General features: G+C 39.9%; 2 protein-coding genes across 4 annotated transcripts; both read right to left on the bottom strand.

The window, feature by feature from the left end:
- Nucleotides 1–308: 308 nt before the first annotated feature.
- LOC311058269 (uncharacterized protein) lies at nt 309–3,736 on the bottom strand. Of its 3 annotated transcripts, XM_084075650.1 has the most exons (4): nt 3,652–3,736; nt 3,309–3,537; nt 2,485–2,625; nt 309–1,884 (listed from the first exon to the last, which is right to left on the bottom strand). In XM_084075650.1, exons 2-4 carry the CDS (start codon nt 3,505–3,507, stop codon nt 1,136–1,138), a joined length of 1,089 nt encoding a protein of 362 aa, XP_083931776.1. In that variant the 5' UTR covers nt 3,508–3,537; nt 3,652–3,736; the 3' UTR covers nt 309–1,135. The 3 variants fall into 3 exon arrangements, with proteins under 3 accessions (XP_083931776.1, XP_083931775.1, XP_083931777.1); XM_084075649.1 differs by lacking the exon at nt 3,652–3,736 and having other exon boundaries at nt 3,309–3,620; XM_084075651.1 differs by lacking the exon at nt 3,652–3,736 and having other exon boundaries at nt 1,692–1,884; nt 2,492–2,625; nt 3,309–3,620.
- A 2,406-nt stretch (nt 3,737–6,142) lies between these two features.
- On the bottom strand, nt 6,143–8,420 carry LOC311059433 (uncharacterized protein). Its single transcript, XM_084077361.1, has 2 exons — nt 8,163–8,420; nt 6,143–7,221 (listed from the first exon to the last, which is right to left on the bottom strand). Exons 1-2 carry the CDS (start codon nt 8,296–8,298, stop codon nt 6,425–6,427), a joined length of 933 nt encoding a protein of 310 aa, XP_083933487.1. The 5' UTR covers nt 8,299–8,420; the 3' UTR covers nt 6,143–6,424.
- Between the last annotated feature and the right edge of the window lie 2,832 nt (nt 8,421–11,252).

Raw genomic sequence — 11,252 nt, 5'->3', positions numbered from 1 at the left:
TTTTAAATTATTAACAAACTATTAACAAACATTTAACAGGTCATTAATAACTCATTAACTAAACTGTCTATGAGTATATGTAACTATGAGTGATAGTAACTCTAAAGCTTTAAGCTTTAAAGGAAGCAATCACATCAAATACACTCTTCCAACCAGGCAAAAAATTACATTCAAATTTATTACCCACTTTTCCTGAAGAGGAATACTTTAAAGGACACTCAAAGTCTCCCCTTTAACCACTTAACCCAAAAAAAATTCAACATTTTGGATTATTTTCTTTCCGCCTATATGACATGCCCAAATTGGGATGCTAAGAGATAAAAGGTTTTTATTTTTATGTCGTTAAAAAGGTCATATTGTATTTGGCCAAATACTTAAATTAAATTGCAAGGACATAAGAATACCTTCGGCTTTAGAAAACATAAGAAAGATCAAATGATCAACAGTACAAAGTACAAACTTATAAAGCTTTGCTGTCTTATATATTTTTTACAAATAAACAATATGTAGATTTAAATGAGAAGAACTAAAACAAAAATACTCTCCCCTGTGAGATAAGGATTCACTGAGCTCAAATGTCACTGATGAGGGTTTGCCAAATAAAAGCAACAACAAAACAATAGCCACTCGATATAAAAAAGGCTATATTTACAAAACATTATAGCAGTATTATCCCCAATTCCCTTGGTGAATCATGTTCCTCCAAATTCATTTTACAAACAGATACATTTAACTCGAGTGTACAGAGTACACTCTGTATCAATAAAAGTAAACGTAGTAAATAAATAAATAAAACAACTAAAATTACGTCCACACAGGCATGGTTCTGGACGTGGATCTCAGACTTTATATGGCCAGACTGTGACATCAGTCATCTAAGATGTCAATCGTCTCGGACGTATGATTTATAACTCCAAATGTGAGCGTGTTTTCAGCAAGATCACATACCTTTTATAAGATAAAAAAAGCATAAAACATGTGAAACACAGGCAGGGTTCATACAAAGTTTGGCACTGATGATCGGTCCAGTGATTTGTGAGATTAGCTCCAGAAGCAGACACACACAGTACCTCTTTTAGTTAGCTTACCCTCTTGCAGACCTGTGCTGTAAACATGCCCCCTCCATTAGTTTAGTTCAATTTCTTGTGTGTCCCCTCATGTGAACCTTAAGGTTTGAGGTGTTAGAAAACAATTTCCCGCAGACAAGGCAAGAGTGAGGTTTGATACCTGTGTGCAATCGCATGTGAACGTTACAGTTTGAGCGCTCAGAAAACAATTTGCCGCAAACAGGGCAAGAGTGAGGTTTGACGCCAGTGTGAATTTTCATGTGAGCAGTAAGGCTGTGGCTATGAGTAAACAATTTACCACAGATAGCACAAGAGTGGGGTTTAACGCCAGTGTGAATTCTATAGTGCACAGTCCACTGGTCTCTACGAGCGAATGCCCTTTCACATTTGGGACATTTGAAGGGTTTCTTTCCTATGTGACTCTCCTCCACGTGCTTTTTCAGGTCCGAGTCTCTGTGAAACTGCTTTCGGCAAAAACGGCAAATCTTTTGCTCCATGCCGAAAATATCACCGTCAAATATCATCAAGCTCTGTCCTTCACTCTCTTTACTTTTGTTTACAACATCATGGTTTGTGGCCACGGTTACAGAGGTATAAGGAGGGAACAGCTCACTGTCACTGTTTGTTTCTGATCTAACATATCCATTTGCCACACTGTTGGAACTACTGATCACAGAGTCTGGAATAATGCTGAAGTCCACCTGTTCCTCTTTTACTTGTGGGTACTGTTGAACCGTATCATCCTGACTGGACATCAGCTCCTGCCAAGGGTTCAGCTGTTGTAAAGGAAGCAGCTCCTCAGAGACTGGCTGGGAATCTGACAGAGAGAGCAAACAATTACTTTTACTGATAAAAATCAACAAAAAACTGAGAACGTCATCATAATAGTCCAATGCACCAATTCATTCCAGTGATCTGGTAAAAAAATAAAAACGTTTTAAAGCTGCAATCCGGAACTTATCTAAATGAATAAAACATTATTTTAACCAATCTGTAGTAGTTTGTTAATGCAATAGTTGGAGGTTGTCTCGCAAGTCTCTTCCATTGAGAAATTTAAGTAATAGTGTTGGGTAGGACACCTGGTTGACAAGTAGTATTGCCTGAAGATATTAGTTCATAACAGGACCTAGATAAGTCTTCTAGCTTGCCACCAAAGAGTACCACCAGCAAGTTGAGCCCCAACACGCTGTTTTCTGTAAATATACCTTTTAATGCTCCTGGTATTGATGAGGATTTGTATTGTATAATGTCTTGTATATGTCATGATTATGAATTGAATACATTAATAGGACCACAATGGAAACAAGCCCGGAGGGCTTTTTGTGTTGTCCTTTTAGCATTACTTGTACTTGCTGTACTGTTTGAAGTTTGATATTAAAGTATTCAAATAATGTGTACTGTTAAATGCTTGATTTACCTGTTACCTGTTCCTCTTTAACTTGTGGTGGGGACTGCTGAAGAGCCATATCCTCATGACTGGACATCAGCTGCTGCCAGTGCCTAGGGTTCAGCTGTTGTAAAGGAAGCACCTCCACAGAGACTGGTGGAAACTGGAAATCTGATGGAGAAAGAAAACATTACTGACTTATGAACATGTACTGTAATGCAGTAATTTACCACCAAAAAAAGACAATAGACAAATATCATATTAGTCCATGAAACGACAAATTCCAGTGATCTGGTAGGTCAGTGTTAAACGTAAAGCAAAGGGTGTAGCGTTTATAATTAGGATGTCTTTCATCCACTGCCCATCTATGTTCAGGACACGCTCATAGAGTAGATGTGATTTATAGAACGTAAACCCTCATATAAGGATATTAATTGATTGATTGAATACTTTATTAACGGTTTGCAAATAGTACAGTGGTACGGTTATACAATGGTGCTAAAAGGATAACACAAAATGCCCTAAGGGCTTGTTTCCATTGTGGTCCTGTGTATTCCATTTAATTTTGACATTTAAAGACATAAAATAATATACAAGACATCATCAACACTAGTAGCATAAAACCTATATGTACAGTAAACAGTTGTGGGGTCATTTCTGGTGTTAAGCTTAGACTAATCAGTGGTGTACAATTTTGAGGTACTTTTACTTTACCGAAGTATTTCCAGTGTACAATACATTTACTTCAACTCCACAACATCTCAGAGGCAAATATGAGATGTTGAGCATAATGAATGAGCAGGGGTTAGGTGAGCTCTAGGTGTGAATGGAAGAATAACCATCCATATCCATACCTGTTCTGCATAGCTGTACTTGAGGCTTTAAAGTGCTCAGCTGTTTTATCTCTTGTTTCAGCAGGACGACCTCCCTCTTCGACTGAACAACTTCGTCCTGATATTCAGAGATGGTTTTCTCAACCAGAACAAAGATCTCCTCAACGGCCGCTGTCAGTCGTTCCTGCATGAGAAACCTAAGCTGTAGTGTTCCAGACATCTTGGAGCATCTACCGCTCTCAAATCAGACCTCGATCGGTGTTGCACACAAACAACAAAATATCAAAGACACAGACTCACACATTAAAGCTTACGATCAATATTTTGAATTGTTTTCGGGTTGTTGCTTCCGGGTTATGCAAACCTGAAATGTTGTCGCTATTGCCATCTGCTGGACTGGATGGATGATTGTTCTTGCACCAGCAAAGATTACGAAATGTAGATTGTTGGGAAGATAAACTAAACTGCGATTAAAGCAAAACCTTTGTTTAATATAGGCTATATAACAAGTTCAGGACATAAAACGGATTAAACACAGAAGCCAATAAAGTTACAAACTCATCACAGCTCTTTGTTCTTTGTACACTGTGAATTTCTATGAATTGAATAGGACCCCAATGGAAACAAGCCAGAGTGCTTTCTTGGGTTCAATCTTTTTAGGATTGTATTTGTATTAAACTGTACTTTCTGTCATTTTTTTGCAAACCGTAAAATAATAAAAATTATATATAATAATTATTATTATTATGGGCTCGTAGTACATGTTACCATCGGTCACCAGACATGTCAACCCAAGACAACTCGACCAGCCGCGAATTTGAGACAGCTGGACCCAAATCGACCGGGTCTGGTTGTCTGAAGTAGTAGCTCTGTGTAACCCCTAGAGGGTAGTAGAGTACAAGGTACAAGGTGACGGTGAGGGAGGTCCTGAGTATATTTATAGTATATTTAAGAGTAAATATTGTAAGCATGCTCCCCCAGTTGCATACTTTTTTTTAAGAAGTGTTTTTGTAAACCTTCTTTTCTAAATGAAATAATAATGTATGCCTTATTGTGTCTGTTTTGTCCTCCTCTCCTCTAAAATCATTTGAAAGTAGCAGATCTACACTAGTTGCCATCATTAAACACAACACAAGAGGTGAAATTAATTAAAGTAACTGTTATATATACCATTAATTGACCATTAGGTGAGAGGTGTGAGGTGTGAATCTATGTGTGTATCAAAGGTGCTGATGAAATGAGCCATTGGGGATGGATGATGGTGCTGATGATGGCTGCTAGCCTTAGCTGCATTCTATATACAGTTTTAACTTTAAAGGGACATTAAGCATGTATACAAGTCTTACATCCATCAGTGTTTGAGGTGATCAAAAGGAAATAGGCTGAAGCTAAACATTTATGATAGCCTATCCTTCCTTAAACAAGGACACGGTCATATGCTGTGTAGCATACATATTCACCTTGTAAACAAAATGTAAGTAAGATGAAATATGCAATATAAATGAAATCCCAATTATAATATTTGCATCTCATATACGACAACACTGAACGTCACTTTATGATGTTCTGTAAACGTCCTCTGGGTGGCTCCCTTTAGCTTCCATTAGCCTCCATTAGCTTTGTAACGAGTGCAACAAAAACACCAACACAGTCCCACACCAATACAGTCTTGAAGCTAAAGCATTCATAGAAACTTATTATAACATGGCAACTTTTCACTTTACCTGAAAAGGGGAGAATAAAGTGAGTGCAAGAATAATTGTCAGACAACACAGATTGAGGATCGCCAGGCTGAACCAATTGATAATAGACACACTGTAAGGATTTAGAGCTGAGGTAAGGAGGTGTCTAATGGCTGTGCTTGAAAGCCTTATCACATCAAGAAGACAATAGGGCTTGAGGTAAGGAGGTGTCTATCTCAATGGCTGTGCTTGCTTGAAAGCCTTTGGGCTTGTTTCACCCTGACAGACAAATAATAATTCTTTGGTAAATCAATGTACATATTATTATTATTATGTCTCTCTCTCTCTCTCTCTCTCTCTCGCGGTCCGGGTCGAATTTGGGTCGAGTTGTCGGGTCCAAGCGGGTCGAAAGCGGGTCGACCGGTCCGGGTCGAGTTGTCTTGGGTTGACATGTCTGGTGACCTTACCATCACTATTTATCTTTATTATTCCCCCCGTTTTTTGGCACCTACTAGTCCTTCATACTTTTAGCTAGGAACTTTAGATACTGTATTTAGAAGGACCATTGGGGTCCTTAGTATTCAATTCATAGACATAATAGTATATCAATATTATATTGAGATTGTAATATGATAATAATAATAATAACTTGGATTTATATAGCGCCTTTCAGAAACCCAAGGACGCTTTACAGTACACACAATAAACACATTAATTGCCAAAAGCTTGAGTAAATAAGTGTCTCTTCAGTGCGGACTTGAAGGAGTCCAGTGTTTGCATCTGGCGGATCTCCAATGGGAGAGAGTTCCAGAGGTTAGGGGCTGCCACGCTGAAAGCTCTATCGCCAAGGGTCCGCTTATGAGATAGATATAGTCTGGAAGTTTGGATATTGTAATATCGTGGCATGTCATAAGTGTTGTCTTTTCAAGGTTTTACAGCAGCACTATGTAACTTTCCTCTTCTGGATTTGAACCTGGTTTCCTGCTTAAGTGCTGAAATTTTTACCATTGAGCTAATGCTTGCTCAGGGGATAAATTGAATCTTGACCATCAGGTCAAAATTTTGGTTAGATCCTATAGGTGACACATGACTTTTGACACGATCTAAACGTCTCAATAGAAGAGCAGGGAGACACAATACTACCACCCCAATTGTAAAAAATATATTGCATATATTAACATACTCTACCATACAGATCACATCACACATTGACAGGGAAGAGAAAATAGAGGAACGACATAGAACACAGAACAGGTCAAGTAACAGGAAAGCAAAGTCAAATCATACAAAGTCCAATATTCATAACATTGTGTCCCATAGGCATTACTGAGGATTATTTATCAAAAATCTCAATGTGTAAATATTTTGTGAAAGCATCAATAGTCATCCCCACAATATCGATCAGAGGTATTTTGTCAAAAACATCATATTTTATTTTGTACATATCGCCCATCCCTACGTTTCACACCCTTTGAGATGATTGGTACGGGTAATTATTTTGCCACATTTCTTGCAATAGTGCATTCTCATGTGACCCTTAAGGCCTAAGGTATGAGAAAACCTTTTCCCACAGATAGGGCAAGAAGGTTTGGCATCTGTGTGCACGTCTTCCATGTGACCATTACGGTGCGAGCGATGTGCAAACAATTTACCGCAAACAGGGCAAGAGTGAGGTTTGAAGTCCCGGTGAATTTTCATGTGAACAGTAAGGCCTTGACGATGAACAAATATTTGACCACAGACAGTACAAGAGTGGGGTTTTACCCCAGTGTGACAGTAGCAGTGCACAGTCCACTGGTCTCTACGAGTGAATTCCATGCCACATTTGGTACATCTATAGGGTTTCTGCCCTAAGTGACTCTTCTTCACATGCTTTACCAGGTCTGAGTGTGTGTAAAACTGCTTTTGGCAAAAACGGCAAATCTTTGGCTCCATGCACAAAAAATCACCTTCAAATATCATCAAGCTCTGTCCTTTACTCTCGTTATTTTTGTTTGCAACATCATGGTTTGTGGCCACAGTTACAGAGGCATAAGGAGGGAACAGCTCACTGTCACCGTTTGTTTCTGATTTAACAAATCCATTTGTCACACTGTTTGAAATACTGGTCACAGAGTCTGGAATAATGCTGAAGTCCACCTGTTCCTCTTTTACTTCCACTTTAACAACCGTATCATCCTGACTGGACATCAGCTCCTGCCAAGGGTTCAGCTGTTGTAAAGGAAGCAGCTCCTCAGAGACAGGATGGGAATCTGACAGAGAAACCAAACAATTACTGATAATGATTATGAAGATGTAATAACAATCAACAAAAAACCTCATCATAATAGTCCTGTTAGTCCAGTCATTCCAGTGATCTGGTAAAACTTCTAATGTGTTAAAGCAGAACTTATTTGAATGATAAAACATTATCTTAACCTATCTGTATGGTAGTTTTTCAATGCAATGATTTGCGTTTTTCTCCATAGTGCTCTTCCGTTGAGAAATGTAAACACTAGTGTTGGGTAGGAGGAGTAGGGCACCTCCTAGTGGCTGACAAGTAGTAGTACTGCCTGAAGCTCATGAGGGCAGCGTCTTGCCTTCTTGAAAGAGTGTTTGGTCTCCCAGACTCCCCCACAGGAGACTAATTAAGGGTTGTCCAATTTTCTCTGCTGGTGTCTGGAACCAGAAGATCCCAATACAGTCCCCCCCCCCCCCCCCCCAGCACCCCCGGGGGTCCTTAGGGGGGTTCCAGGGGGTCCTGCCAGCTACAGTAATATAGCATCACAATCATTTTAACAACGTTATACATTTATACGATGGCTATTCAAAAATAGCAGATCTACAAGCTCACAGCGCCTCATTTCGTACTGCGCTGCCAGCTTGTACATCTGCTATTTTTGAAAGTTTTGGAAGAATATTGAAAATGTTAGGACAATTTTGAATAATTACAAAAACAAAAGAAATACACACATCTTCTATTCTTGGGGTCCCTCCCTGGCACAAACCCTTTTCAGATGGGGGTCTGTGGCCAAATACATATTAATTTGGGGGTCCTTGACATGAAAAAGTTTGAGAACCACTGCTGTACAGTACACAGGGTCTCTCTCCTCAATGAATACAATTGGTTTCCTGACCTGACCTGAAAATGCGTTTTCTATTTTAAATAAAGAGCTTTAACTAACAAATGGAATGGATGAACAACCATTCCTACCTGTTCTGCATAGCTGTACTTGAGGCTTTAACGTGCTCAGTTGTTTTATCTCTTGTTTCAGCAGGACGACATCCCTCTTCGACTGAACAACTTCGTCCTGATATTCAGAGATGGTTTTCTCAACTAGAACCAGCATCTTCCTGCATGAGAAACCTAAGCTGTGTAACAATTTCTCTCAAATCAAATTGGCGTTGTACACAAATGACAAAATGTCATAAAAGACTGGCTGCCTGTCTAAAGTGCGCGATAAATATTTTGGTGAATATTGTTGCAATCTTGCATCCGGGTTGCTGATAAATCTTGGTTAGGTGAAATGTGTACCTCTATTGCCATCTGCTGGACTGGGTGAGTGCGAAAGTCCTGATAGGCTGGCTGTAGTTGCCAGGCAACAGCCCTTTTTCTTTTTTTACCTAATGCAGGGGTCTTCAACAGGGGGTCCGGGGCTCCTAGGGGGTCCTCAGGGTTATTACAGGGGGCCGCCAAATCTTTGTGTGATAGGATGGATATTCTTTTTACATTAACCACTTGAACCCTATAGCATCCCTAGGAGAACTTTAGCCAAAAATAGCAGATCTACAAGCTCAAAACGCTTGTAGATCGGCTATTTTAGGCTATTTTAGAGGTTTGTGGTACAGGGAAAAAAAGAGCAGACCAAGTACAGAGTGAAAGGTCAGGTTTACTAAGTATTGACGGTTGAAATGATGTCTGAAAATACACATTAACATGAATCCAACACTGATGATAGTGTTGTCAAACAAATCTATGAAGCTATCTATGAAATCTATGAAAAAGTTTAATCTGCAACAAAATTTTAATACAATATGTATAGTGTTGGGGGTCCCTGCTTCATCTCTCTCTCAGCCAGGTGGGCCTTGGCCTGAAAAACATTGAAGACCCCTGACCTAATGGTTTCCCAGATTGTTGTTTCATCAGTAGCAGCACTATGGTTCATTTATATATAGGCTATCACCTGTCTCCATTCAGTTCTAAGTTTGTCCTGTCCAGAGAGGTGTTTTTTGCTGTGCGTTTGTTTAAGTTTTTTATGAAGTATACTATTCATACACAGAATTGTAGTTGTTTTTTGATTTATTTTATCTAGCCCTGTTCTTGTTTTGGATCTGATGGCTGGTGTTTTCTCTCAATCTTAGCCATCTCCAGGGAAAAGCCCAACCCTCTTCTTCCATGTAGAAGTCCCCTCCTCCTCTCTCCCTGGAGGTCTCTGCTATATGTAGCCAGCTTCTTTCTCAGTCAGCACACTAAAGAGCTGCAATCTCCTCTCCTCTAGCTCAAAATGATGTGCTTGCTTCCAGTCCTCCAACCTTTTTTCAAATGTGGTTCTAGATGTTTTTTTTTGGCATATAAAAAGGAGGCCAATCTATTCAGTTCCTCATTCTCTTTCTCACATGGTGCTTCTATTGGTTATTGTACTTAGTGAGTTCCCATAGCATGACATCTAAAAATTCTCAAGCAAAAACTTACTTAACAAGAATGATAAAAAATATTATAGCAATCTGAATATTTATAATATTTATAATTTATAATAATTTGTTGATTTGTGACAGTTACTTATTGCCCATTTTCCCAGATATACCACAAATTGGGCACACTGGATCAATTTAAAATCTGTAGTCACGTAGACAAGCAGAGAGAGAAAAAGAGATACACATCTCTCTCCTTCCACCTATCCCTCCATCCCTCCCCCTCTCTGTCCCCCCCCCCCTCTCTCTCTCTCTCTCTCTCTCTCTCTCTCTCTCTCTCTCTCTCTCTCTTTCTCTCTCTCTCTTTCTCTCTCTCGCTCCCTCTCTCTAGTTATATAGTTATATAGAGTTCAGTGTGGACAGAATAGCCCTGTCAGTGCCAAAGCTATATTTATTGCAATTCTAACTATAAGTCATGACGGCGATTTTCTGTAGCAATACTCTTTCATTCGTTCCAAACAACTCAAACACTGAACACAGAGGGAAGGAGTGCTCCCTGGCCTGCAATTACCCCTATCTGTCACAGTTTCCCCTAAAATTAACACACAAAATGAAAGCGCAATCATGAATAAATTATATAACATAAAACAACACAACACATTATTCCCCCCCAAGACAAATAACAACAAAACAGTAAACATGTGTGCCCTGAGGAATGCTGGGAAGTCCCTTTCCTGTCCAATGCACACCCTGGGACGGTGCACAGCTCCCACCGGATGGGTCTGTCAGCGATCCATGCACCCAACTCAAACTCCAGTACATGCTAGGAGGGCATATGCCTCCTTCTCTTCTCTTCTCTTCTTCTCGTCTGTGCTGTTGATGGCTCCCATGCATCATGAATAATAGGCCCATTTCTTTCGGGCCCCTGCCTTGAGTTGCAAGCACTTTCCGTGTCTCTCAAAATCTCTCTTGCAGCTGTGCAAGTAATCCAGCCCAGCCTCCCCCTTGGTTCAATGTCAGGCAGTGGCCCAAACATGAGGTCCACTGGGATCCAAACATGAGCGGTGCTTGAACCACTCCACCACCCTGTCACTCTGACTCTAAGTAGTATGGGAGTAGTCCTGGTGTTTTTAACTCAGAGCCACTGACAGACCTCCTGGAACATCGATATGGTCCTTGAAGTTGTGGAGTGTGTTGGGTGAACTGAAATGTTGACAGAAACTCGCCGACCAGCTTCTCTGCCATGGTCCATGCTCTGTTCTAGGACTGCGTAAGCCTCTGGCCACTCAGTGAAGTTTTCCATTGCCACTATGATGAAGCTGTTTCCATGGGGAAACTCTTCTTTCTATCTATCTATCTATCTATCTATCTATCTATCTATCTATCTATCTATCTATCTATCTATCTATCTATCTATCTATCTATCTATCTATCTATCTATATCTATCTATCTATCTATCTATCTATCTATCTATCTATCTATCTATCTATCTATCTATCTATCTATCTATCTATCCATCCATCCATCCATCCATCCATCCATCCATCCATCCATCCATCCATCCATCCATCCATTCATATGTCTGTCTGTCTATACATACACACCATATACAGTATCTATACAGAGAGAGAGGGATGTGTGTCTCTGTACACCAGCACCCCCCACCCTGTG

The sequence above is a fragment of the Gymnoscopelus microlampas genome (assembly GCF_963454915.1).
Source record: "Gymnoscopelus microlampas genome assembly, chromosome: 13".
In the NCBI taxonomy this organism is placed as follows: Eukaryota; Metazoa; Chordata; class Actinopteri; order Myctophiformes; family Myctophidae; genus Gymnoscopelus; species Gymnoscopelus microlampas.
This window is presented reverse-complemented; position numbering and strand designations above follow the sequence as displayed.